Raw genomic sequence first — 27,681 nt, forward strand, 5'->3', positions numbered from 1 at the left:
TACTTTACAGCACTCGAACCTGTGTATATAAAAATTAAGTAAAGTTAAAAAAACTAGAATCTATTTTACGTGTTCGAAAAATCGAAAAAAAGACTGAAAATTTAGTGCCTGCATTTTATACGGCAGTAACTGGAACTAAAGCTTCGGGTAGAGACACTTAACACACTTTTCTTCTTACCCCGAATCCACGTTTATTGCCGGATTGCCGCCAAAACTACGAGAGTGTTCAGTCTCTCTCATCACTGATCGAATTTTTTTTTATTTTGAACGAGTAAAAGTATGTACTTGATAATTTTTTCTATGTATTGTTAGATGTAGGTATAATCAGTCAATAACAATTATTCTTATTCATTTAACGACAGAGTCATTTACCAAGATGCCAGGCGCCGAAAATTGCACTTTGAGGTACGTCAAGATGACTGAAAAAGCCTTTGCACCCGAAAAAGGTTCAGCTCTGTCTGCAGGCTACGATTTGAGAAGGTATACTGCAAATTCATTTCGATTTTCTTTATTATTAATTGTTTCCATACCTGATAAAACTTACTTATGATTAAATTCCCAAAATCTTCATCACCATTTGCTCGTTTTTTCAATTGTAATGATTTTGTGTGTATTTATAATTTTTGCGATGGATTATGATAAAACTCTTGTTCATTGTTCACAGTGCTTATGATCATGTAGTACCAGCCAGAGGAAAAACTCTTATCAAAACGGATTTGAAATTCGCTGTACCTGAGGGTTGTTATGGTAGAGTAGCACCGAGGTCAGGCTTGGCCCTAAAAAACTTCATAGACGTTGGTGCTGGAGTCGTTGATGCAGACTACAGGTAAAATTTTTTTAACTATAATTATGTATCAAATGATCAACTGATTGATCTAATAGAGAATTTCACAAATGGTTACAGAGGCGAAGTAGGAGTAGTCTTGTTTAACCATAGTGATACTGATTTTATTGTCAAGCCTGGAGATCGTATTGCTCAATTTATCTGTGAAAAAATAGCTTATCCAGCTTTAGAACACGTTGAAGCATTAGATGACACTAAGAGAGGAGCAGGTGGTTTTGGTTCAACTGGAGTGAACTAGACTACTAATCATACATTTAATATCATTGTTATTACTAATCCTAAAGTTGAAGTTAATTATTTTTATACTTTTCTAAATAAATTTTTTTGGTCATAATTTAATTATTGCACTATTTCCCATTTAAAAATATACATAACTATTATTAATATACAGAAAAAAAAATACTTGACAATTTTTATTACTTTTTATATTACATTTTTGATGTTGGCACCAGTCCAGTAGAAAGTGATGGAGTCCTGACCAAACTTAGAATTTTCTTAAAATCTTTATGTCTTGCATCTTTGAGAAGTTTGTAAATTACATTTTCAGAAGTTGCAATGTGACATCCAATTTGTTTCATTCTCTGTAAAAAAATGTTTTTTTTTTTAATTTGATGAGGCTTTAGAAAGCTTTGAATAATTGTACCTCTAAAGCAAGTAATCTGTCTTCTTGAGTCCTGGATGAACAACAGTCAGCCACAGTGTGAACTTGATACCCATTCTGTATCAAATCGATTGCTGTATTTTCAACACAAATATGACATTCAATACCAATCAGAACAACATTTTCTGGTGGTCCACTGTTACAGAGAGAGGAAAGTTCCTGGCTGACCTTTAAAGGTAGTACAAACAAAAATTATAATGCAACTGGAATTGGCATTGACAAACCCACAAAAAATTCATAAAAATATATGCATCAAACCTCAGGTGTAAACATGCTGAATTGCAATTTAGAAAAAGGACCCTTTGCCCCAGTGATGTCTAACAGTGGAACCGTTGGACCTAAGGCCTCTGGATTGTGTTCTGTAGCTATCATTGGAACACCTAATATTCTGCAAGCTTGAATCTAGAAGGGATATAGGTAAATGAAATTTTTTCAGTGCAACAGCGAAATTAAATTTCTACAATATTTTTGATACCAACCAGCTTTGACGAATTAGTAACAATCTTGTCAAATTCATAAATTACTTTTGCAAATTTATCTTGCAAGTCGCAGATTAACAAGGCGGTTTTTCCTGGTTTCAAAACAACTTTAGCTGCGTTGAGAGCCATTTTGGTATCAACTAGATGATTTTTTGTATTATAAAGCCACGTACATCACAATCTTTTTAAGAAGACTGATAAGTATCTTAATACATATTAATTTTTTAACAAAAATATATATACGCGCAATTAATCACCTTTTTTATCGGTTGAGCAATTAGGTTGCGAGTTGATTTGCCAACTGAGGAGCAATTTCGAATGAATTTCTCGAATTATCGATTGGTATGTCTGCTGGTTGCGTTCCAAAATCCGACAGAGCTCTCTGAAAAAATAGTTCCACTCTAGTTTATCATACGCTTATCACAGGCTTTCAAGCGACTTCTCTTTACGTTACCAATTTTTGGAACACAGTAGACCATATAAAACAAGCAAAGTTTCACTTATAGCAGTGTATGTAAACTAAATGTTAATACCTACTACTAGTGTACTAGTTGTGTTACCTATATCATATACCTATAGTATACCTACCTACTCCGTACTCCCTATAACGTATGGATTACGAGTGTAAAGAGAGTTATACACATAAATACACCAGTCCTATTTTGTTGTCATCATCAATGCAATATCAGTATTAATCAGTGAAGAGTCTGTTTGTGCAAATAATTAGCAATACTGTTACCCCAGGAGTTATCAAACAACCGTAACATCCACGTAGAGTTGTTCATATCTGTCAGAATCACTGCCTTCACGACGACGTCAAGTAAGTATGTCCTGCTGCTACTCCTATAACACTGTCTTATAATCAAGTAATTGTTGTAGCTATGACATTTTACAATAACATACAAGTGCCTTCAGGATTTCATAATGTATACAAAACCGTATATACGTGTATTTATGATTATTTTAATTTACAGATAATAATTCGTTTAAGTGAAATAAAGGGAGCAGCTGTACGAAATCACTGTTCCAATTACGTCTGCATCTACCTTGTTTGTACTCCAGGAGGGACTTAACCTATTAACAAATCAAGTGCGTCTCTGCCTTGTGTCCCATATCATCTTTCATCTTCTGGTTTACTGTTGTTGTCGCTCGTATGTAGACAAACAATACACACATCCCACAGTCGTGCTTGTAACTATACACTTGCAAGGCTGACGTACTGAACTACTTGCTGTTCAGCATCTTCATCAAAAGTAATCATTTTTCTCGATTTGGCGAAATAATCACTACTTAAGGGTAAGTCTTTTGTACCTTCAGTTGTATTTTTTTTTTTTTTTTTTTTTTTTATCATGTCTTCTTTTATTCCTCCTTATTTTAAATAATTGTCTAGACAATTAACACTTTTGTATACTTTACTCTCTATCTGTATTGCACAGAACTCAACAGCTACCTAATTCTTTTATATTTGAATTGACACATTACATGGTATAGATGAAGCTTTATTTATTTTACTTATAACATTATTTCAAACATGTTATCAAAAAAAAAAACCCAACGTTATTTTTATTACGTTATTTGGCCGTCACTGCATAAGATTTTTCAAAGGCATGGATCATTTTTTATTAAATATTTTTAAATATAAAATATTGTTTAAAACCTTAAGTATTCCAATAAAATATTTTCTGGTAATGTAAAAACAAGCTTGTGTAAAGCTTGGGTTGATTTTATAAAAAAACAAATAAATAATACTGCATGAACTTGGTGGGCTTGAACAATTTATAGTTCTGGACCAAACCAATGGCAACCACTTTCTGCAAAAGATAAATGAAAACAACTCCGGAAAAGTTCAATTTTCTTCTTTTGCCCTCCTCTGCTGTCACTGATTTAAAAATTGCAATGTCGCAGATTTGCTAGCAGCCTGCCTGTGACATTGAATAAAATATACCCACAACTGTTGAAGCATCTCAGTCAACTTGTTCCATCACTTTATGGAAACGGACTCGTGATAATTTTTATACAGGAAACAAGTTATTAATTAAAAAACATTCAGTGAACAAGCTTTCACCATACCCGTGAATTTTGCATGTCGGTATGAGTAACATGTAGTGTGTACATGTGTGTAATAGGAGTTACTCCAGAACGAATCTACAGATATAGGCTAGCTGTTGTTTCTTGAAAATTCTCAAAAATTATGAAAGCCCTGTGTGTATAGGTATTTTATGCGTGTAGTACGTAGTTGGGAACTAAAATCGTCCAGCATTGACTTTGATGCTGTATACATGTACATGCAGTACACATGTATCTGTATGATATAGCCGAACAATTGTGTCTATAACTCTGACAAACGATTCGACCGTGGCCCAAGTTGACAGCAATTTAAAGCAAACTATTCCTCTCGATTGAGTCACGACAGATCTAGCAAATAAAATACCCCGATTTCTGTTAAGCTTCCATTTTAATAAGTATGCGCCATAGGATATATTATGTAAAAACCACAACCTCATACTGCATACATACGTATGTACAACATAAAAGCCGAGTCACGATACTCGTGGTACACGGGATATTATTGCTTAAATATTAATTTTGATATGCGTGCGTATATTTATGTATTACAATAAAAATATTTGACGTTCGATCACAAGTAACGATGTAACAACTTTATATCACGAGCGCATCATTATCGGTATCGTCGCGTAAAATCGTCGGCAAATTACGGATCGGATCGACGCATCGTAGAGACAGCGTGCCTCTTACATTTTGAAGTAAAATAAGTTAATTATTGAAAAAAACCACCCGCTTTTACGTATAGGTACCATCGATGCATTTTTGGAATTTTTAGATATGGAATCTAAAACGATCATTAGACGATTTTCGTCGTTCACAGCGTGAGGATTGCGTTGTAGACAGATGTAAAAAAAATTTGTAGATTTTTTGACAAAAACTTACATTTTAATGAGAACTACAACCTTTTTGCTGAAATCCACTTGTACAACCGATTTTTTTCTACTTTTCTTTGGATTTCGGTAATAATTGTTTGTACAGGCTAATTTATTCTTATCTAGGTATTTTCACTTTTTGGTTCGATAACACGCGCAATTAAGTTTTCTCAATAGTGCTTAATTTTTTTTTTAATCTGAAATTCTTTCAAAGGTCCCGATAACCCCAAACTAGTTACCCTACGAATTGAGTAAGATTTCTCCTTTTCTTGAAAATTGCCATTTGTTATCAGTTTTTATGGCCGAGTCGTTAAAATCGTAACCGTTAAGGTATAGCGATGTCGGTTCTCCTTTACAGTAATTATCCACACATGATATTTTGACATCCCCATTATATACTTACTTTAAAAGTATACACATTAGGGCCCAATAACTATATAGTGTATAATAGCTCTACTTATCCAAGCATGGCGGTTATCTCGCAATAGAAAAAATTAAAAAATCGGTTATCTATAATATAAAATTATTTGAATGAATTGTAATGCATCCAAAATATAGACACTTTCCAGTGTAAACTCATTACAAGGTATAATAAATACATACAAAGTAATCGTCACAACAGAGCAGAGATAATAAAACATATACATCGTAAAACCTTTGACGAGACGTATGGCATCGCTTAATTGCTCACTAATTGGACTGGAAAACACGTAACCATATATGTTTCAACTCGTGTATAGTTTATCATCTTGAAGAATAACTAATGCCGTTTCCTCGAACTCATTGAGAAAGCAACAAACACCCCGTCACAAAAAATAGGCACTTGCCGTCGTTGTGCAAGTTATATATAGGTGTGTGATCTCGAAAAATCGAAAAGCCTGGTGATTCACTCCCGAGTATACAAAAAACCACGTGCAGCCTCCAAAAATTAAAATCGTATTAAACTTACCTTAAAAAACAAAAAAAAAACATCCACAGCCACAGATACTCGGATATAGTTGTTTATCTCTTTTACGCGGCGCCCCGTACCAAAATGCGTATACGTTTAGGATACAGGCAACGACTGTTGATGGAATAATACGACGAACACACGTTAGGATAGTTTTCCACGGATAGAGAAGCAATCGAAGCACAAGTAGCGTGGTACCACGAGACAGCGATATTTCAAACGTATAAGTTCTCAACAAGTTTTTCCCTTGGTACGCCACATCTTTTTTTTTTTTACTTTTGCGAGTGGTGAAAGAAAAGATCATAGCAAACAAGGGCATCCAACCCCAGAATCGAACGATTAAATATGTCGAGATCGGTTCAAGTGTATATAAGACTCGGGGGCCATCAAACGGAGCGTAACATCTCCTCTGACGACGACGCTCACGCTCTTCGTATTTTTCCGTGACGCAGCGGATGACGGAGCCTCGACGATGGTGGACAACAGCCAGCCGGAAGCCAACCAAAAGCCAAGACCCAGGCCCGTTCTACCGGAGGAGCTGATCAGCGAGGAGCCGATCCTCGAGAAGGCCTACGTCTGCGTCCTCCGAGAACGACGTTTCGCCTCGCAAGCCATGGCCATCCTCGCCAACTGCAAGCACCTTCCCTGCCCGCGCCACCTGAAACGCTGCCACGGCACCCGCATCTACCTCGCTGCCCTGGATCGGCTACCCGAGGGCATCCACGGGCCCGCCGAGTTGCGCCAACTCCTCGCCGACCTAGGCCTCGACCTGGCCCTGCTCGAGGACGAGCTCGAGACGCCCCAGGTCCCGGCCAAGCCAGCCCGCTCCAAGGCGCAGATGCGCGCGGCCACGGCCCACTGGCCCCTGCACTTCCACCCGGACCCGCGGCTCGAGGCCCTCCTGTCCGGGGCGGCCCTCGCCGACCTCGCGCCCCTCGAGTCCGCGGCCCAACTGGTCGCCACAGCCGCCCGGGCCGCCGTTGGCGGTACCTGCTGCAGCGGGGCCGCCGCCATTCTCGAGCCATCACGACGGGGCCCCCCGCGAGTCCTCGCCCTGGCCCGGGCCAGCCTCGACCGGCACCCCCTGTGGCACGCGGCGATGCTCGCGGTCGACCTAGTGGCGCACGGCCAAGGTGGGGGCGCCTGGGACTTGAAGCCGCGGCAGCTCGAGGGGACCGGCAAACGGCTTCGGCTGAGGGTCCGCCGGCCGCTTGTCTTCCCTCCGGAGCTGGACAGTCTGATACTAGTTGGCGATGACGATGATGACGAGGAGGAGGGAAATGGAGAAGAAGCGGCGTACCTGTGCACGGGCTACTGGGCGGTTCTCGTGCAGGAGCCCTGCCCAATGTGCGCCATGGCGTTGCTGCACTCGCGCGTCGCCAGGATCTTTTACGGAGTCGGCAACCCGAGGGCCGGGGTGCTGGGGAGCAGAGCTTTGCTGCACAACGTGCCTGGGCTGAATCATCGCTACGAGGTTTGGTCCGGGCTGCTCGAGGCCGAGTGCGCCAGAGCCCTCGATTTGGCCACGACGATTTAATCATCAATGTACGATAATTATGCGTCACGCGTTACCTCCACTTGTTATTAAAAAAAAAAAAATAAAATAAATGATTATGTATATCATCAATTGACGAGGCAATCTTGTTTTCATTTGATTCGAGAATCGGAGCCATTGGAGCTTTACGTTGGTAATAGGGGCCGTTAGAGCCCCGCAGGAATCAAAGATACCTTTACACGAATATATATAGCTATTATGTTTCGATGAAGTAGTGGTTTTTAGAAAGCAGAGGAAAAAGCTTTCGTCATCTCTCATCGTGTCGCTCGAGTGTATATACTCAATCATGACACACGTTTGGGCTATTTGGACATACCGAGCAGTGTGACAAGTATTTTCAAAGGTGATACTACACTTGATAGTACATACGTGTAGGTGCGATAATGAAATTCGAAAATTAAGTATAGGTAGATACTTACAGTCAATACTTAGTAATTATAGCAGGTGTACGTATTGTACGTTTATGTACCGCAAATAAAATTTGTTGGCCCGGGCGAGTGTGTGTATAGCTGCTATACTTGTATATTTATGTAAATTTTGTGCAGTATTTTACGATTCGAGGAGTGCACGTAAGTAACTCGTAGCCAGAAAACAATGACGTAAAATTAATAAAGTTTATAGGAAAGAATGAAATAGCATCGTATTCCCCCGTGTCCCAAAGAATCACGAGCAAAAGATGAAAGAATCGACCTTTCTCATTGACACCAATCACCGCCTGATACACTCTGACGCATATATATATATATATATATGTATTCTTGCGATGCGTATATACGACGACTCGTGTATTTATATTGTTATAACACGCGCGCCAGCAGCAGTGGGCTGCTTCATCTTCTTCTTCCTCTTAACGAATCATCGTCGTAGGCAAGTTGTCGTGTTTTTTGCTCGCTTTTTCATTTCAACAACTCGATTACTCATACCTACATAGTTTTGCCCCCCCCCCCCACGAATTTATGATGTATAGTATGGACAAATTTCGAGCCGCCCACTTTAATATAATTGTTGTGTAGGTATATTATACCCTCGGATCCGCATTGCAGTCTCTTTTCTATATTGCGAGGTCTACTTTTGTGCATGCTATTTTCCAAATAGTTGAATTAGCTGCATATGCACAAACTCATTTCTGTAAGAAAAACAAAAGACTTTGAACGAGGAGGGGATAAGTCGTTAAAGCGTTGGGCAGATGAGGGCAAAAGAATTGTGTACATATATATATACGTATATGGCGAGTAATGAAAAAATTGAACCAAACGAGAGGAAATCAAAACGATTATGTGTCTCTTGAGTATAGCGTATGAAACCCCGGACCATGTTACATTTTGGTCTCTTTAATGATAAATATTTTTTTTTTTTTTTTTTTCCTTTTGTTCCAGGTGTCGAGCGTTGCAGCAACGTTATCGTCGCGTCGTTGGACCTTTTGCGTTGTAATCGTTACCACCTTAATTAACGATTTTTCAATCCATCGGGGTGCCCGTTATACGAACGGACGATCGAAAGATCTTTCTGCACTGGCGTTCAATTCTCCTCTCCTCCACCATTTTGTGACACTCCGGTGTAGCCGCCGAAACGAGGTAATCAGAGAGCGTGCCCGCGGCAGCAATAAATAATCAGAATATTGTCATCACTGGATGCGGATTAACGGAGATAAGCTAAAGAGCGAGCTCTTTTGGGATTTCAAGGTGAAGAAGAGCGACAGACCCCAAAAGGGAGGAAAAAAGTCAACCGCGTCACTCCTGCCGTTAGTTTTGTAACGTATACGCGCGCGCTCGGCGTGCATCCGCATATACACAAAAGCTCGTGTCCCCTCGCGAGTTGGTCCAAGCCACGGCACATACATACATACATACATACATACATATATAAGCTCCAATTGAGGGTCAGCTAGAGATCACACTCGGATTGGCCAGGCCTTTAATCTCCGCCGAGCCGTCATTGAGCCAGCGCCATCAGAGACGCCAATAATCCGTGCCCGTAAAAGTCCCTTGTGGTCGTTGTCGTCAACGTCTCGCTCGCTCGCTCGTTCGTCCGTTGTGCTTTGTATATCGTTTATTGCCATGTACCAGAAGCAACAACTAGGCAGGCTAGAGGATTGATAGTTGATAGAGCGCAAGCTGCGCAGTCAACACTCGGCAGATCCCCATCCTTGTTCTTTTCGCGCTCCTCGCACTTGAACTTCGCACGCGGCCCGTCACGAGCAAGCTCCTGATTGTCTGACTCGTCTAGCTCCATTGTCCACCTCCACGTCCTCTCTCTCTCTCTCTCTCTCTCTCTCTCTCTGTCTCAGTCTGTTGTTAGCCAGCTCTAACGGCTAATTAGATATCGTGGTCGTTATCGTCGATAGCCGTCGCTTGTGTATAGTACATAGTCACACGTAGTCCTCGGCATCGTCGTCGTCTAGTTGCAGCTCTCCCCGCGCTCTTGCATGCAGTCGGGTTTCAAACGCGGGAGCGACTAGTATAAACGTAGGCAAAAGTGCGCGGTAGCTGCTGCGCTTCGGCAATCATTCGAATGGCCCAGATCTACTGGTTGCTACTCTTCGAGAGACATTGACTCTTGCCCTTGCGCGCCCAAGTCGCTCCAGCATCACCGAGCTTTCATCGACTCGTTGAGCTTCGCTTGCACCTCGACTTCTCCTTCGGTCTTTGTTTAATCGTTATCTCCCTTTTGAGTTACCGGTTTTTGGTCTTGTGGTTTGTTGTTGCCGTTGTTCCCCGTGGTGTTGTTTTTTTTTTCATTCAGCGTTGCTGGATTCTCTCAAAACTGGTCAAATAAACAATCACGCAAAGTGACAAATTTGTGTATTAACGCGTCCCTCCGTGTGTTTGTGTGTTTTGTTTGTGCATCCCGACTGTAACAGCAGTGATTCACTTACGTGCGTGCGCGCCCGGCGTCGGTTGTGTTTTTGGTTTGGTTTTGGTTAGCCAGTTCCGAGCAACGGGGGTCTATTAGCGCTCTCCAGTGCACAAGCTCCGCATCGACACTGGTGGTGTTTTACCGACTCGCAAAAGCCCGCAGTCTGCCTCTCTCTGGTCGCCGAGCTGGTCGAGCACCATCGTTCGTCCTCCGTCTCTTCTCCGTCGTCCCGTTCTTCTTCTCCCCTCTCATACATCGTTGGCTCAGCGATGGAGCGAAGGATCTTGAAAATGTGGTGACACCGTGACAGGCGATTGCCTACGTACCCCGAGACACTTATCAGTGTGTGAGCCGTAATATTTTACATATTACATTGCCATCGTCCTCGTCGTCGTTGTTCTTGTTGCAGTAGGTGATACACTGAACTGGACGAGCGTCAGCTTCCTTTCAATCAGTCTTCAAATCTCTGCAACAGCTTATTTTTACGAGCTGGTGAGTAGTTGAACCAAGTGGTGCGTTATACATATACACACATAGATATACTAATAAACACGTCAGCTAAAGTGTTTGAAGTTGTGCATAGGAGGAACAGGAGCAGCGTTTGCCGAAGCTAAAGCCGATATCAGTCCCTTCTGCGGTAGCTCCGTGGATATATACATCAAACGAAGTAGGGAAGAGCGAAGCAAATCGGGGAGAAAAAGAGAGGGAGCCTGTACATCATACCGAGAGAAGAGATCACCGAGGCATCGGTAAGCTCTGGTTCTAACTGAAACACTCCGAGCCGTGGAAAAAACAACCACAGCCAACAGCACGGTCGGAGTAGCAGCAGCTCTCGGCATCAGTTGGCAGTGCCAGCTGGGTAAGCGAGCGCTTGAGTATATTGTTAACGGTGATAGGGGCTCTGTGTGTGCATAAAACGATCGTTGATCACGAGGTCAGCCCAGAAGGAAGAAAACTAGTGTCATCGTCATTGTCATAGTTGTTGGTGGTGGAGTTGCTAACCCTGGTCGTCGCGACAGCAGTCGTGGTGCGGTTGCTGAATACTCGGCCCATACTGTATGCATACATAATTAGTGGTTCATCAACAACACCAGAGAGAAAACAAGCCGGAGCCATTATCGTCAGGACAGGCGAGATTAATTGCAAGATGCGCTGTAGCGAGGACGTTGCCATGGTCTTCGAGGACGTGTTCATTGTGTTTTCGCGTTTTTTGTCGCTCAAATCGCGGGGCTGCGCACTACTTGAAACCCATCGACAACGCGAGACAACTGGCATTAAGAAATTGTATAACAGTTTCTTCGTGATGTTCTAAAACCGGCTGATAATAATACGCGCGCCACCGGCAGATCAGAGGGCGAAGCTCCAAATTTTCTCTTTGATCGAACCAGCAGAGGCCAGTGTGTATTGTTCTCGTTGTCGTTGTTTTTTTGTCGCTGATGTTGCTCCTACGTATACATACGATAACTGCATAGATACCATAGTTTCCGTGTGCTCATCATCACCATCATCATCCTCACCGTCGTTGGCTAACGTCGCGACGCCAACGAGCAAACTTTTGTCGTTTGCCAGAGATCGTGAGAACACACATACAGGGCTTGGCTTTCAAGACTCGGTGATTATGCGCGCCTGGTGTGCACAAATTTGTTTTTGCTGTTGTTGTAGCTGCGCCAAGGACAACGAGTACCCCAGGAAGCCAAACGACGTTCGCATGGACGGCGATCGCTTCGTTTAGGGCTCCTTGACGGCTCGCGCGCATTATCATCATCACATGATATACCACGCACGCAACACTTATCGTACCTTATTACCGATCGATTAATTAAGTCATTAATTAATAAGGAGTAGTGGGTCGTAGGGTAAACCAAAGTGTACCCACAAACGAGGAAAAACGAAAAGAGCTTTAATTTTTCGGGCAACAAGAAGAAAAAAAAATTACATCCAAAGCGAAAGAAAAATCATGCTAGCTGAAATTCGCTAGTTAAAATGCCAACGAGACTTGCTGGAGCTGATCGACAGTAGTACATGTCTGTAGGATTAGGACAGGCCTAGCCCAGCCAAGTCTGAACCCTTAGATTCAGTAATCCCAGTCAGAAGAAGAGAAAAAAAGTTCACCTTCTTTCTTTCTCGTTTCATTATTTTTTCCTCTCGCCCTTACTCGATTTGTAAGTGCCGGCTCTCCGAATCAGATTGTTATATTGTTGTTGACGTTGTTATTTCGATCAAAGCCGACAAGTATTCCATTCAGCTGAGAAAAGTTTATAATATTCGAAGAAGAAAAAAACAAAAGTAACACGGAAACAAAGTACAGTGGTCGAACCTGAGAGAAAAACCAAGGGCTCCATTGTTAACTGTACATTTGGCGTTGTTCTTCGTCTTGTTGTTATTATTATTATTGTCATTATTATTATTATCATTGCTGCCATTACTGCTAGTTATTATTGTTGATATTATCATTATTGTTGTCGATAAAAAAAAAAAAAAAAAAAAAAAAAAAAAAAAAAAAAAAAAAAAAAACAACATTTGCGGAACGCATTGAAAACATCGGTACGAGGGTTCCCGTTCGAGGAATAAAAAATAATACAAATGGAATTGCAACTAATTATGGACACTGGCACGGAGAATATATGGCTAAACGGCTCTCTATCGCCGACATACCAACAATTGTCGCCCGGCAGGCTGAACGACTGCGAACCAATTGTTGGACAACAAGTGAGTATAGCGAGTCTCGGAATTTATTGCTTATTTTTATATATGTTATTATTGGTGTTTGATGTTACTTATTTATGTTTTTCTTACAATAATATACTCGAATCAAAATTAATGTAGTAAATTAAAAAAAAAAAAAATCAAGTATGTGTAACAAGACGAAAAACAGTTGAGCATATATATTTTGTACGTATACACGGACAAGGTTTAGTCTTGCGTGGCAGTCGTTTAACATTAGACTCAATAAAACGACACTGAGACGAGACTCGCTTCACTTTTAATACACGAGACTTATTTCGCAATCAAAAGACGCAATTGTGGTCTATTCCACAATCAACTCGTTGAAAATTTCTTTTCTATTCGTGACGCGTCACTTTTGGTGGACTAATTCATAAAGGTGATAATTTCAGTTGCTTTTTTTTTCATTCATAAGATTTTTTAGTGGTACTAAAAAAAAGAAAAAAAAAATGTTTAATCGAAAGCCTGTTGGCGTATCAATAAAAATGAAAAAAAAAACCACTTAATTCATGAGAAAGTTGGACGAGATTGAGCGTCATTTGTGAAAAATTTGCTTTAGATCACTTGAATGACGTAAACTCGAATCTTTGATTAACTTTTATCAAAGCAATTCGCGGTAATTGCTAGCTCAATTCGCTTTGATCACCGAAAATTGTACCCTCAAAGCTGTTTCTACTGCCAAGCTGGAATAATTTGTCCATGAACACAAGTAAAAATGAAATCTTTTTTTTTTTTTTTTTTATGCTCAGATTCGTCTGTTACCATCTCTTTACCTTTCAAACCTTTACGTAACAAATAAAAAAATAAAAAATGTCCAATCTCTGAAAAACAGACATCGCTGAGCCGTCAAGGGATGGTGCAGAGTCTTCTCTGGCAGGACAACAAAGATCTATCACCGAAAGCATCCCCCGAGCACCAACATCATAATCAGTACCGCCACCAACAACTCCAGTATCCGGACTCACCGCTGAGCACGAGCAGCCAGTCTCCCGAGCACAAGCTCACCTTCGGATCGTCGAGCCTCCACTCGCCACCGTCATCCCAGGCCCTGAAACGCCCTGCTGACGATTCGTATCAGCACCAACACTCCATCAGCGAACCCGAGAGGAAACTCGCCCGTAAGAATGGTTAGCGTTTTTGTTTTCTCGATCGAGTGCAGTACAAAGCCCGTTGCGCGGAAGCCGCTCACGTAGGAACAAAAGGCGATCGGTACTACGAGCTTGAATAATCGTGCCGCAGTTGGACGGCTTCGTTCAAAAAAAAAAAATATCGAAGCTAATAGCCGATCTTTTTTCCATTCATTGCTCTCGCACTTTTGGCTCGTGAATTCGGCAAGCGCGGCATTTTTTGTTTGCCCATCAGACGAGACATTATCGAGCTTATACGAGAGCACGAAAGAGCTAAAACGCTTGAATAACTCAACTATATACGAAATGGCTCCAATGGGTCAATCATTAATTTCCTGAAGGCGCAGGCACTCGCACTCGTTTGCTCGTGGTGCGTCGTCGTTGTATAACGTTATATACATACCAACAACGTGCAGAGAAAGAAAGAGACAGAGAGTCGAAACACGCGGCAGACTCGTGCGAGCTTTTAAGATTATAATGCTACCATGGTGTATATACAACAATACAACTTTTATATAAATATATTCGTTGCATCGTCGATAAATGAGAAAACGACATTCGCGGAATAATCGCCAAAAAAATTTTCATCCCTGTAATAAAATATACAAGTACTTGTTTATGCGTTTGAAAGTGTCGTGTGGCGATTTCCTATTAAGTCAAGTTTTCGAATTTTAACTTATCAGCCAATTGACCGTGAAAGTGAAAAAATAAATTATTCTCAAAACTCGAACATTAATCATTCAGTGCTCACTTTAGCCATTGTAACTACTTGCTAATTATTCGTTATCGTCAATAATATCGTTAGATACTATCATCATTTTTGTTATTTTCAAGAGTTGGCTTTATTCGAACATTTAAAACAAAATAATGAATCACGATGATTTAAATACACGTTTGCTTCTGATTTTTCGAAACGTCATGAAAAACTCATTTTCATCGAATCTGCTTATTTTTCATCAAGATGTTATCTTGAACTTGACACAAAAGTCAAGTCCGCCACTGAATTGTGCTTGTACTTTGCAGGAAGTAATAGCTCCCAAGGGTGGCCATCCCCAGTCGAAGAGCTAGCGGATAATTCGGTTACCGATTTCGATGGCTCGTTATCGGACCTTGCAGCCTCGGATTTCGCAACAGCCGTCGCTTCTTACAACATAAGGTAATAAGTACTTTCCTAAACTTTTTTGAGTATTCCTTCAAAGTATGCGCATGATTCCGCAGTTAGCGCTAAATTTAATATTAAACTCAACCAACGACTACGTCTGTAATTCTTATATCAAAAAGATGGAAAGTGTGATACGAAATATTGAAAAAACATTACAATCATCGGGGTCTTACGGAATCTCCAAAATAGAAAGTAGAAAACGGTAACTCAGGAATTAATAATAAGAGGTGATTAAAAATCCTAATCTTAACGAAAATTGGTAGAATAAGTGAGTTCTATCACAAGTTGAAAAATATAAAGAAACGCGTGTGTAAAATAAACGAACATAGTACAAATAGTTATTATCTGCAGAAAAAATGAGCCGGCAAAAAGAGAGAGAGGAATGTGCGTAACAGCGCAGCCTACATTACCGAACGTAGCAAAGCTAGAAACCCTTTCTGGCCGACTATCTCCAACCACTATGGCTGCGCGCAGTTACATCCAAAGGATATAAAGCGCCGATTAAATAATTTACAGCCGATTGAAAGCTACCCATCCTATTGACCCCCATCGAAGCCCGACTTTTTAGCAAATAGCAGCAGCGGGGGCAGCAAGCTTTTGTCCTCCCTCTCTTGTATCTCAGCAAAACCAAGCGGTCATACGTCTCTGTGATGTAGAGGTCCAGCCGCGGTTCGCATAGATGGACCAAGTGACCAGCCTGGAGTAGCTTGAGGAATCGAAAGAGAGACAAAAGCAGAGTAGAGCGCAGACAGCATGTAAAAAATCCGGTTTCAACCGGTCGTCCGTTGCCGGCTAGGCATACACCAAAGCATAAGCTGCCGCTGTTTCTGTTGCGGTTCGTTGTGTACGGCTATGCCTGTGGACTGACGATGCCATTTTTTTTTTTTCTCCTTCTTTTGCCTCACCAACTTTTTCGTGATGAAAATCGAGATGACAGTTCAACAGAGCATGCGACTGTATATAAGAGAGCTCTCGTGCAACGAGACGCGCCGAGCCACGGCCGATCGGAGTTTCATCTGCAGTCGTGACATCCCTCGCGCGTATCGCTGCCGCGGCCGATCTAAAGTCGATACCCGCGATATATTATTTTAACCCACCTGCCCGTTTACCCATCATCAACCCCAACTGTTTCGATATATGAACATCTCGTACCTTCACGTATACACATCAGTGCAGTTGCATAAATTAACGTTTGTCACGTGCAGCCGATATTGACCACCATCGCAGTGTGATATCGCGTTTTAGTGGTGACACTGAGTAAAAATTGTTTGCAAGCTCGATCAATGCCTTTTCACGTTGAAAATAATTACTCGACGTGGGCCGTTACTCCTGACATTCGCAAAGACAATCATTTTCGAACGATTTTTTCCCTTCACTATGACTGTTGATATCCCTACTGTGTGGCATCGTTGCTTACAAATGTCTGGTAGCGACAATGAGGATGTACCATTATTTGAAACATCGGTAAGTCAGCAAGGAAAAAAGAGCGAGATTTTTTAATTTTTTTTAAGTTTCGATTATTGGTTTTTCTCAGACGGTTCGATCCTCATTTTTCATTAAAAATGTGCTTGTGAAATTTCATCGTTTCGTCACAAAGGAGCAAAAACAAAAGATTGAATTGCATTGTTCGAAAACCTAAAAATAAACAAAAAGCAGTGGCTACCGCTCGCTAACAATTGCGGGCGAAATTAAACTGTACAACCGGCTCGAGCCAGTTGGAGCTAACCGTGGCCTTACGTTGTACGTACATAATCATTACCGATAAGGCACGGAGCTAGTCAAATGCCGTTATCAGTTTATTAGCATGCTAGAAAAGACGGATGGATGCAAAATCAAACATTTGTATTTTTTTTTTGTTTTTTGCACTTCTTTGATAGTGGCAGACACGTGCGTGGTGTTACAAGTATGAACGTAAAATACTTGACAGTATGAGTACCCATTTGCTTGTCAACCGATTTTTCGCCGTGCAGCATCATTGATACCAAGATATACCATTTGATTTCGCCATGTATGTAATGTGTAAAGCTACAAAGGCACCAAGTGTACGTGTACAATGTTACATACATGTACGTATGGTGAACAAAATAATACATCGGGTGCACCACACGGTGTTCGCAGAGAGCGTCTCCTGTGCAACCCAATAAACTCAATAATAAGCCCTAATGGGACTTGAAGTTGTGTGGGTCGAGCCCCTTTGATCAAGTAGGCTTGATTCAGTAACTCTCGTGACATCGGTAACGCGTCACACGTTGTATGCACGGCTACGCGTTGTTATTCGCACATTTTCGTTCATTGTGCGTTATACATGTATATATTTTATTATTACATACTTCACGCGTGTATGTTTGCACCTAGACACCATAATATGACGTACACACCCAACACCGCTAGATTTTTTAATTCAAATTGCGTCCCACCTCTCTCTCGCTCGTCCGTTATCAATGAAATTTGCTTCTTCAAAGTTTGAGCCCCAAGTCCCGCGAAACTCATCGATACGTCTCTCCCTTCTCGTTATCGCCACCGTTGTAATTTTCATTAATTCATATCACGTGCATACCTGTATATAATATCGTCGCCGGTGTTCTACTGCGCATCGTGTTTTTGACGCTTTGCTTTCAATGAAGACATGCTCTATGTCAAACCGAGGTACTTACAATCAACGATTCATACCTTCCCGCGGTATTACAGACGATGAGCGCGATTTCCGTTCCTTTTGCCAAATAATTGTGGAAAAAGATATTTCATTTTTTGTTTTTTGTTTTTTATTTGTTTTAGTGAAGCTCTGCTATCACTGCCATCGCTCACAGTATTCAAGCAAGAAGCGCTGTCGCCCGAGAATCAACACAACACCACCAAGTGAGTACTCCGCGACGAAAACCTGTACAATGTATACTTTACGTGACGTAACGTGCTTGAATTTACGTTTGAATACTCGGTTGTTTGCAGTTTGAATCACAACCCGTCTCAGAGAAGCATCAGTGGAGCCCCGTCCAGCAACGGAAGCGCCGATCTTGCAGAGCCAGACAGCAACAATAACGCCCAAAATTCAGCCAACTTGCACCACCAGCAGCTTCTCTCGTACTCGAGTTCAGCCAACGACGAGTACCCTCTCAACTCGAGCTCCGGAAATCATGTCTCTTCATCCCAGCAGAGCAGTGATTTCAACGAGGACTGCCGGTTAGTTATACAGCCAGCCCCCCATCCTCCATCACTTGTACTTCGTATGTCTTGGGTACATTTGTATATTGCTTGTTTGTTTTTTTTAGCTTCCAGTATATTTTGGCGGCCGCGACGAGTATCGCTACCAAAGTCAACGAAGAGACGCTCACTTACCTCAATCAGGGTCAGTCTTACGAGATTAAGTTGAAAAAGCTCGGTGACCTGTCGGCCTTCCGTGGCAAAACCTTGGAGGTGCGTCCTTTTTTTCCCCCCATTTGTTTCGGACCTACTTTGCTTAAAGCTTGTGATAGCAAGTATGTGAACGAACGAATTTTTTCTTTTCATTGCAGTCGACAATACGTATCTGCTTTCACGAGCGCCGACTCCAGTATACGGAACGCGAGCAGATTCTGGCCTGGCAGCGCGCGAGACCGGGAGAGCGGCTACTCGAAGTCGACGTGCCTCTCAGTTATGGCATGCTCGACGTCTGTCAATCTTCTTCTCTGAACAACAGCGTCGATTTCACCTGGGATCCAACCAAAGAGATCGGCTGTTACGTCAAGGTCAGTCACGCGGTAGTTGGGATCACTCGCTCGTTACCACAATCCCTGTAAAACACTCGTGTTCTTTCGTTTCAGATCAATTGTATTAGCACGGAATTCACGCCCAAGAAACATGGGGGCGAAAAAGGTGTGCCGTTCCGTATCCAAGTTGAGACCCGATTGTCCGGGGGCCCGCGGCTTCATGCTGCCTCGTGCCAGGTCAAGGTCTTCAAGCTCAAGGGAGCGGATCGTAAGCACAAGCAGGATAGAGACAAAATACAACGCCGACCTCCCCACGAGCAGGACAAATTTCAGCCCAGCTATGATTGCACTATTCTTACAGATGTTAGTATTCCCCCAAATTTTTAAGGATCATTATCATTATGCCGCTGAATATGACGTTTTTTTCTACAAACAGATGTATTTCCTTGCCACCAAATACAGCGACAGCGTAAAATTATCCTTAAATCTTCATTTGTTCGCAATGATAATCTACTGCCTCAAAAAATTTATTAGCTCTGAATTTTCTATGTTTCGCATTTTTACGCTTGTTACAGATACCTGTTGATTCTCTTTCATCCTCTAACTCGGTTAGTCAGAATGTTGGAAGTCCTTACTCATCCACCGACGTTATGTAAGTAGATATTTTGTTAGTTTTAAAATATGTATAAATTAACTGGTATACTTTTACTCGTCCCAACACGAGTACTATTAATTCATACTTTTGGTATCGACTGTCACATTTTAAAATATAAGTCGATATCAATTATCTCGTCAATGAAAGCACATTAACAATGATACATTTTATCAAACGCTGATTGCTGCGAATCGCTGTGAGCAAGTTTCGTCAGTGTCTATATTTATACACTTAATAAATCCAGAAAAATCTGAATTCAAAATACGTTCGAATCATATACGATTCGAGTTTGCTGACGTTGTTATTAGTACTTGGTGCCTGAAGCCGGTTAATGCGAGATCAGTTCAGATACAACGTCAATGAGTTATGATGATCCTCTCATTGCAGTTTAGTAATGTCTGCCAACATAGTTGCAAATTTTTTTTAGTCTCGTGTCAACTTATTTATCGAGCGGGGTATTTTAATTGTCAATTGAAATTCATCCGTACTTTTTAACAAGTTTCTTGCACTTACTGCACCGGAAAAGAAAACTTTCTCGTGTCTCATATACACCTACAATACGAGTAGTCAAGTAATAGCTCAACTTTAGCAAATCGCAAGGAGCGATATACATTCAACGCTCATCATATCATACATTGACTATTTGATAGGGATATACATGTAGCTAACTCCCTAAAATATAAATATATATTTGCTGCTACATAAATTCAGTAGAAAGAACGAACTGTTGTGTGGGCGTGCATGCACGCAAAAATGTTGACCTGCCGCGCTTCAAAATTTTCTAGGAGATATAAATATATACATGAGGCACAACATAATATGTGTGTACAACGAATTCCAGAGTTGACCGGACGCATCTAGTTTAGTTTTAACACAAGCGATACTTATATACCATTTCGGACGTGAAATTTTTTTTTTTTTCGATTTCATAATTTTCGTATAGCCTCATTTTTTTTACCAAACCACTTATGTGCGTCCTCATTTTTCATGGATGTAAATAAGTAGATTAGACATTGGAAGCATGTTTGTAATACATTACATATAGTACCTATAATTATCGGGTAAATAGCTTTCCAACAATTATGGCACGTGTTGTTATACTCATGTATCTCTGGCATATAATCTTATCAATATTCCGTAATTGAAACTGAAAGTATACCGATGATAAACACATTATTTATTGGAGTAACGAGAGAAAATTGGTTTCATTGAGACTCGGTAGGGTAACTTGGCAACACGAGCCGTTGTCCAGACCAGATCAATAGGTAGCACATACTTACGTTAAAAATACCCATATTTTGGACGAGTAAGAGTTGCGTAAGTAAGCGAAGTTGAGGGAAGAGTTACTTTGCTGATGTCATGCGGTATATGGACTGTGCAGCTAATAAATAAATAAACGGGAAACCTTTCGAAAAAATAGCTCATGCTGGTAACTATATCGGGATATACTTGTAGCACAAAGATGAGCCGATCGATCGAAAAGAACCAAGGCAACGATCTCTCTCGGCTTGATTAGCAAAATACTTACATGTATACGTATAAAGAAATAACGATCTGTAGTATATGTGCGTACACCCTGAGATTCTCAAGTGAGAGAAAGAGACACAGTATCCTGGGAAATCGAGCTTGCGAGGTAAAGTTTTGCGGGACAGCGGCTACTTTACTCCGGAGGAAAGAAAAGCTTAGCAAGTAATCACTTTGAACTTGTGAATATTGTATACGAGCAATTATACTAGCGAGCCGGTCATCTCGTAAGTAATAAAAATTAAATAGAAATGATCGGATGGAGAGCACCCGGGGGGAGGCTACGTATATATAATATGTATACATGAGGTTGGCTTTATCGCGCTTCTCTCTCCTCCGCGTTCGCGCTCGCTCACACTCTTCGCCTCTCTTGCCAAGTCGTTATTACGGTCGCCAGCCATTAGCCGCTACACTCGGCAGTTCGTGTCGATCCGTCCGACTGGCTGATACATTTGCACTTGGAAAGTTACTGGGCTCTCGCGCCGTACAAAGTTGTGACGTCCGACGTAACTATTATTACCTATACTTATAGCTTCGGTTTTTACAACAAACAGCTGCTCGTCGTGTCAAAGCTCCGCAAGCTTTGGTCGTCTTCGACTCTGATTCGCACAACTGCTGTTGCGCGAGAACTACAAGTGAACAACCTGCCCAACGTTCTCACAGTACAACGAGAGAAAAAAGTTTGACAATCTATACAAGAGTGTGTCGTGGTGTAGAGCAAGCTGAGGCTGAAATATTTTCGCTCCAGTAGCCAAGTGCGCCGAAAAGTGGCCCAACTTATTGCAGACATGATATACCGCTAGCTGTACACTCGTCCTACTCCACACACACACACACACCACCTCGTGTATACTCTCTTCCTCCTCCTCCTCTTCTTCTTCCTTCTTTTGTGAACTGCCTCCTCCTTCTCCTCCTCGTCGTCGTGTTCTCGACGTTCCTCGTCGATTCTGCACATACTAATACGAAGACCACAGCTCTCCCAAGTCTATAAATAGAAAACGGTCTCGAGTGCGCGCGCGTGTCCGTGTGTCCGCGGGTGTGTATGCTGCAGCGCTTGATACACGGGAATTACGCAGTAGTAAGTAGCCGAGCAGCGCTGACAAATCGCGAAGAAATCGGATCGGCGCGTCGTTGAATCGCGAAACAAAAAAAAAACTGTGTCCCTTTCGTTATGTGCCCGTCATGAAAACTCTGAGACAAACTCGTTCCGCCCTGTTACAAGCAGCCTAGACTGCGGCTTTGCTGCTGGAGCATTACACTGCAGAGAGAGCATCGTATAACAACATTAACCAAAGGAATCAGCGGAGAGAAAGGAGAAAAAGAGCGAGACGGGCCCTCTGCTGCGGTCGTGTGTTGTGTTTGTGTGCTTGCTCTCGCTCTTCTTACTTATACACGCTGTGCAAACTGGTGAAAACCGGCTCCGCGCCGCAATTGGGTGCTGCTGCATCGCAGTCTCGCATTATTACTATAACTACACACTCATCGGTATAGCATAGCTGCGCTCTCTCTCTTCCCCTGGTGCGGTCGTTGTTGTTTTACTTCGTTGTAGTCGGTGGCAGTAGCTTGCGGCGGCTTCAAGTACTTGGGTAACTTCGAGGCTTGCAAACTACCCACCAGCCTTGCATTTAAATATTGCGAAGACAACCGGACAGCCCAGCCACAACTTGCCGGCCGCACTAACACTACACTCGTGTGCTTGTGGAGAGGAAGGAGCTGCCAGCCAGAGCCGTTCGTCCATCAAGCCTTCTGGAATGACCTCCGCGTCGAGCCCGCAGAGCTTCGTCGTTCTCCTCCTCGTGGCTGCAGCAGCAAAAACGAGCCACTGGTCGTCATCGTCGTCGCACCTCCTTCCCGTTACTGCTGCGCTCGTGGACTCAAAGAAACTCGAGACGAGAGCCCAGCTACCCCGTCAGGATCACCGACGCATTAGATGACGAGGGGCCAGCTCACCGGGAAGCTGAGCCTGACCTGACCAACCGCCAACCAGGAGATTAATTCGAGAGCCGCTCGTCGTCGAGTTCCTCAGCAAATTCTCTCTGAAATCGTCGTCGTCGTCGTCGTCGTCGTCGTTGCAATGGCAGAGTTCAACGAGGAGACCAGAAGGAGAAGAGGCCCTACCTTCGCAGCGGTGCCAGCTCATCTCGAGTTTTGCTTCTGACAGACTCTGTGGTGCAGCTGCTGGAGCTGGTACTGCTGGACTAGTTGTTGATGGTCGTCGTCCGATGCTGATCCTGGATGATACAGTCGTCGACGACGTCTTTCCTCATTCGTCATCTCTTCATTACTGTTGTTACTTACCACGTTACTGCCGTCTCGCATTCAAGCTCCGTGTGTCGTACAAAAAAGCGATACCTGAAAATCATCATCACTTGAAAGAACCACGGCTTTTTTACTACTGTTATTCAACGTTTCTTCATCGAGTCGATGCGTCGAAGTCATTGAGAAAAACGAAGAAAAGAAAGACAGAACGAAGAAATAGCAAATCTCGACCTCATTTCAATCATCAACACTGAAATTCGCTGCAGCCAGCAAGTTGCGTGCGCTTGTTGTTGTCGTTGTTGGCACATATGCGCGTACACAAGCTAAATAAAGGCCCTCTGAAATCAAGAGTTCAATTAATCGATTTATAGAGCGTTCGGATTTATTTATAGATAGATATCCACTGCGTTGTTCCGTTTGGCCTTACATGTACTGCTATATACACTAATACCCAAGTGTGTTCAACGAGCTCTTTGACTGTCACGACAATTATTACCACTATTTTTCTTTTTTTTTTTTCTTCTTTCAATATTATCGATGAATTTTGTATTTCCGCTGTTAAAGCCGATCGAAGAATAACAAACAAAGCAAGACAGCTACAAATACGCAAATTCGTTCATATACATGTTCCTTAACAAATATAAAAGACTGAAGAAGGTAATAAACGTATAGCCGAGCGAAGGGAACAGAGGCCAGAATGTTTGTAATTATCCGTAACATGGAGTTCGACGCGATATAAGTGCAGTTTTTCGATTTCAATACGTATACAGATTACAAGGCCACTCGAGAATAAAAGATTCGGATAAAGCTCAAACCAAGAAGAATCGATAAAAGCTCGTTGAATGTAAGTGAGCTTTACTTGAATCACCAGTAACTCTGAAAAAAAGAAAAGAAAGTTAACAGTACCTAGTAGTCGTACACCCACTTGTGGTATTGCAATGGCAATCAAGATGATGTTTCGCGATTGTTAGAGGATACGAAGAGAAGAAACGTATTTTGAAAAGCAAAAGTTCGAGGGAGAGACATTAGCAAAGATCAGTGGGAATTATTGGCTCGAAGCTTCCGGAGTGTACAGAGTAATCGGCGTATTATGCTTGACAAGGACCGTTGGGACTTGAGGAGCCGCTGGATGCTGAGGCTACCTGCCGACCAGCGGCAGCCGAGCGTATTGAACAACGAGGGCTTGATCTGCCTGATCGAGCACGAGGTGACGGTAAGCAGCCCGAGCTCGAGCGTCGAGCTCGTGGCTCGGTTCGTTCACCTGCTCGCCCGGCGCTTGCAAGCTCGCGGCAGACCAACGCTCGGCCAAGGTGGGCTCGTCAGTCTCGTCATTAGAAATCGCCGTCTGCAGCAACAACAGCGACGCGCCAACTTGAAGTGCATCGGCACTCGCATCACTCACACCAAGACTGACGGGATAATCAAGTCGTCTCCTGCATTTAGACACCACCGCGGGCACTCTTTCAAGCCCTCCGTTAAGCTGCACTCGTAAGCATCTCGCTCTCGATGTCTCTCGTATACCGATTGCTTCAGCATTTATTCATTCTTTCCCCCCCCCCTCAGTTTAGACATTTATTTACAATTAAATAAGTCGCTGTTTTTCAAAAAGATAAATTCAAGGTGACGCGGTAGATGACGGGTGAAAAAAAAAAAAAAATGTGGTCACCGCTTTAAAAGGGAGAATTAGCTTCGATTCCGTTTGATTTTAAATTAATCTATACTACGAGCTCGATCCAACTAAGTATTAGTTGACAATTTTGACACGTCCAAGCGAGAGGGGCCTTTTCAGAATAAGAGGAGTCCCCTCGTAGCTCAATGAGTTGTACGTATATAATATACACTGTTTCGTTTTTATGTTATACACTTTACCCATCAGTCGAATAAATGAAGGAACGAATCATCATCATCGCCGGGATTAAAATTTAGATTGTAAACTTGATTTGATTGCGAAAGAGTGAAATGTGACTATAACGCATATGGTACGCGCGTTTGTTTTTGTTTCTCAGATCACCGCAGAGTCGCGTGAGCGGCAACTCGTCGCCGGTGACTGCGCCCCTTGCGCTCTCCTCGAGCCTGGTGCCGGTCGCCAGTACTCCCGAGTCCAGCATCAAGGAGGATGTCGGGCCCAGTCCGGCGCTTCCCTCGCCCGCCACGGCCATCCAACCGGAGCAGAACTCGGCCGACATCGAAGTGAGTCCACGTCGTTGTCATTAAATTCGCGTAGCTGCAAAGGTCATAATGTAATTCTAACTACTTGTGTGTTCGAGCAGCACCAGCAGCGCCTGCAGGTGGTCGAGAGCTGCCAACAGTCCCAGGGATCTGAGTTGTCGGCTGACGCGAGCGCGGCGCAGACGAGCTCGTGGCTGCGCGCCCAGCGTTTCCACGCGTTCGAGTCGACGTTCGCGAGCTTCTCGGCCTCGGATATCCTTCGGCTGTCTCGCGACGATTTGATCCAGATCTGCGGCCTGGCCGATGGTATCCGGCTCTACAACGCGCTCCACGCCAAAATGCTCCAGCCCAAGCTGAGCTTGTACTTTGCGCTCGAGTCCTCGGGCCCTGCCAGCCTTTGGCGCCCCGTCTACCTCGACAGCCTGACCCTCGGGGCGTTTACGAACAAGCTCCTCGGTGCCATCGGCTTGCCCCGCGAGCGCCTCCACTCGATCCTCATGCTCGGGCCCCAGGGCATCCACGTAGTCGTCACCAACGAACTCGTTGCCAACATCAAGGACGAGTGCATGTTCCTCGTTGAAACCATCAATGGTCAGTCAAAACAACTATGGCCATTCTTTTTTTATCTTTACTCCAGTCGAGTATCCCCCCACGTATGAATATAATCGTGCTTTTTTCCTTTCAGAAGCTGGAACCGATCGTTATAAACTTCTGCTCAAGCCCTCCCCTCACTGACTGAGGAGATCGTGTACAACCACGGGATCGATAAAAAATATACCTTCACTGCACGATAGTAATAATAGTATTAATGATAATGATAATGATGATGATAATAATTATAAGTATAACGATAATAATAATTATTATTATGACGACTTTGGAAACATGGACGGCATTGCGTCACAAAAAATTGCATTCGATTTTAAGTACCTGTGCATCATAGTTAAAACATTAGACAAGCCGACATAAGGTACGTCAAAGCTTTCTATCAATTGTCTGAAAGGATTATTAGATTTGTAAAATTTTTACGTTCAAATTGGAATGAGAAAAATTTTTAACGGAAAACTTCACTCTGGAGGTTTAAATATTTTTTTAGTTACATCCAGTCTTGTTATTTTTCTTGTTGTTAATTACTTTTTATTTTATTCAATTTTTAGAGAATAAATATAATATAAGTAAGCTTTTCTCGTACGGTAAAAAAACGTACGTGTATTTCTCGTTTTATTTTGCATGCGTTTTTTTTTATTATGTACTAAAAGCATTTGTTTTATTTTTTTTTATTTTTTTTTTTCTTAGTTGGTGAATCAACACAATTATATTTTTATTTTATTTTTTTTTGTCTAGGTTCTCGTGATAGTTTGCATGTTATTAATATTACTGCCATTAACGATTAATTTAGATGAAAATTGTAATGTGAGCAGAAATATTCAGCTTATTAGAAACTGTACCAAGAAGGGCTGAGGGGAAAGTAAAATGAAATTGTTGATATAGTTTGTCTAAATAAAGTCTCTTTTAAATTTATAACATCGAAATGAAAATTTATAAAAAAAATAGAGATGTTTAGCAATATGACAGGATAAGAAATGTGCCAATTAAGTATTCATAAGAAATTAATAACATTACATTATTTTTAGGATAAAAATTGTATTATTTAGGCTGTTCGTGTGAAAGCACGCCATGGAGCTGATGCAAAGTTATTTTATTTAGCATTGCTTTGAATTTCTTAGTTTTGTAAAAAAAAAAAAAAAAAAATTTTACAGATAGCAAGATAATCGTCTGCATGCGTTCTAAAAAAATATTTTTTTATATTTTAGATAATTATTCTTTCTTTGTAAAAAAGAAAAAAACGATCAAGACTCAAGTCATTGTACAGTCAATTAAGCTAAGATCTGTCCAAGATCTTATTTAGAAACGGTCTAGTGTAAAGTAAAGTTTCAAAATAGGATCTAGAACTAATCTCAGTTCCGCTGACGTACATGAGTATTTGAAAAATGTGGTGTAGGGTTAATTCAACCGAAAACATGTAAAAATTTAATGTTACTTCAAACTTGAGTATAATAAAATATTTACATAATGAAATTTTTTGTTTTTCTCA

General features: G+C 42.0%; 4 protein-coding genes across 9 annotated transcripts; 3 read left to right on the forward strand and 1 right to left on the reverse strand.

The window, feature by feature from the left end:
* Positions 1-162: 162 nt before the first annotated feature.
* Positions 163-1,178, forward strand: LOC106646396 (deoxyuridine 5'-triphosphate nucleotidohydrolase). The gene is made up of 4 exons (XM_014362440.3): positions 163-277; positions 363-480; positions 665-826; positions 905-1,178. The coding sequence occupies exons 2-4, from the start codon at positions 377-379 to the stop codon at positions 1,080-1,082; spliced, it is 444 nt and encodes a 147-aa protein (XP_014217926.2). The 5' UTR covers positions 163-277; positions 363-376; the 3' UTR covers positions 1,083-1,178.
* Positions 1,170-21,235, reverse strand: LOC106643028 (isochorismatase domain-containing protein 2). 2 transcript variants are annotated; one of them, XM_014357985.3, is made up of 6 exons: positions 21,210-21,235; positions 2,242-2,366; positions 1,985-2,165; positions 1,764-1,907; positions 1,488-1,673; positions 1,170-1,425 (listed from the first exon to the last, which is right to left on the reverse strand). In XM_014357985.3, exons 3-6 carry the CDS (start codon positions 2,111-2,113, stop codon positions 1,273-1,275), a joined length of 612 nt encoding a protein of 203 aa, XP_014213471.2. In that variant the 5' UTR covers positions 2,114-2,165; positions 2,242-2,366; positions 21,210-21,235; the 3' UTR covers positions 1,170-1,272. The 2 variants fall into 2 exon arrangements, with proteins under 2 accessions (XP_014213471.2, XP_089451045.1); XM_089594919.1 differs by lacking the exon at positions 21,210-21,235 and adding an exon at positions 2,573-2,635.
* On the forward strand, positions 2,962-11,428 carry LOC106642983 (tRNA-specific adenosine-34 deaminase regulatory subunit ADAT3). Of its 5 annotated transcripts, none has more exons than XR_016293200.1 (3): positions 2,962-3,280; positions 8,804-10,775; positions 10,857-11,428. XR_016293200.1 is itself a non-coding variant. In XM_089594918.1 (2 exons), the coding sequence occupies exon 2, from the start codon at positions 6,345-6,347 to the stop codon at positions 7,407-7,409; it is 1,065 nt and encodes a 354-aa protein (XP_089451044.1). In that variant the 5' UTR covers positions 2,962-3,280; positions 6,325-6,344; the 3' UTR covers positions 7,410-7,444. The 5 variants fall into 5 exon arrangements, 1 of the variants encoding a protein (XP_089451044.1); XR_016293201.1 differs by having other exon boundaries at positions 10,867-11,428; XR_016293202.1 differs by having other exon boundaries at positions 8,804-10,625; positions 10,696-11,428.
* On the forward strand, positions 11,595-27,665 carry gem (transcription factor CP2 like gemini). Its single transcript, XM_023390549.2, has 12 exons — positions 11,595-12,992; positions 13,840-14,134; positions 15,158-15,290; positions 18,072-18,152; positions 18,243-18,473; positions 18,563-18,707; positions 18,806-19,018; positions 19,094-19,342; positions 19,555-19,631; positions 25,424-25,607; positions 25,688-26,177; positions 26,272-27,665. Exons 1-12 carry the CDS (start codon positions 12,867-12,869, stop codon positions 26,319-26,321), a joined length of 2,274 nt encoding a protein of 757 aa, XP_023246317.2. The 5' UTR covers positions 11,595-12,866; the 3' UTR covers positions 26,322-27,665.
* The last annotated feature ends 16 nt before the right edge of the window (positions 27,666-27,681 follow it).

Source organism: Copidosoma floridanum, unplaced genomic scaffold, assembly GCF_036245765.1.
Source record: "Copidosoma floridanum isolate Cflo_tuat_1 unplaced genomic scaffold, Cflo_Japanese_pri ptg000021l, whole genome shotgun sequence".
In the NCBI taxonomy this organism is placed as follows: domain Eukaryota; kingdom Metazoa; phylum Arthropoda; class Insecta; order Hymenoptera; family Encyrtidae; genus Copidosoma; species Copidosoma floridanum.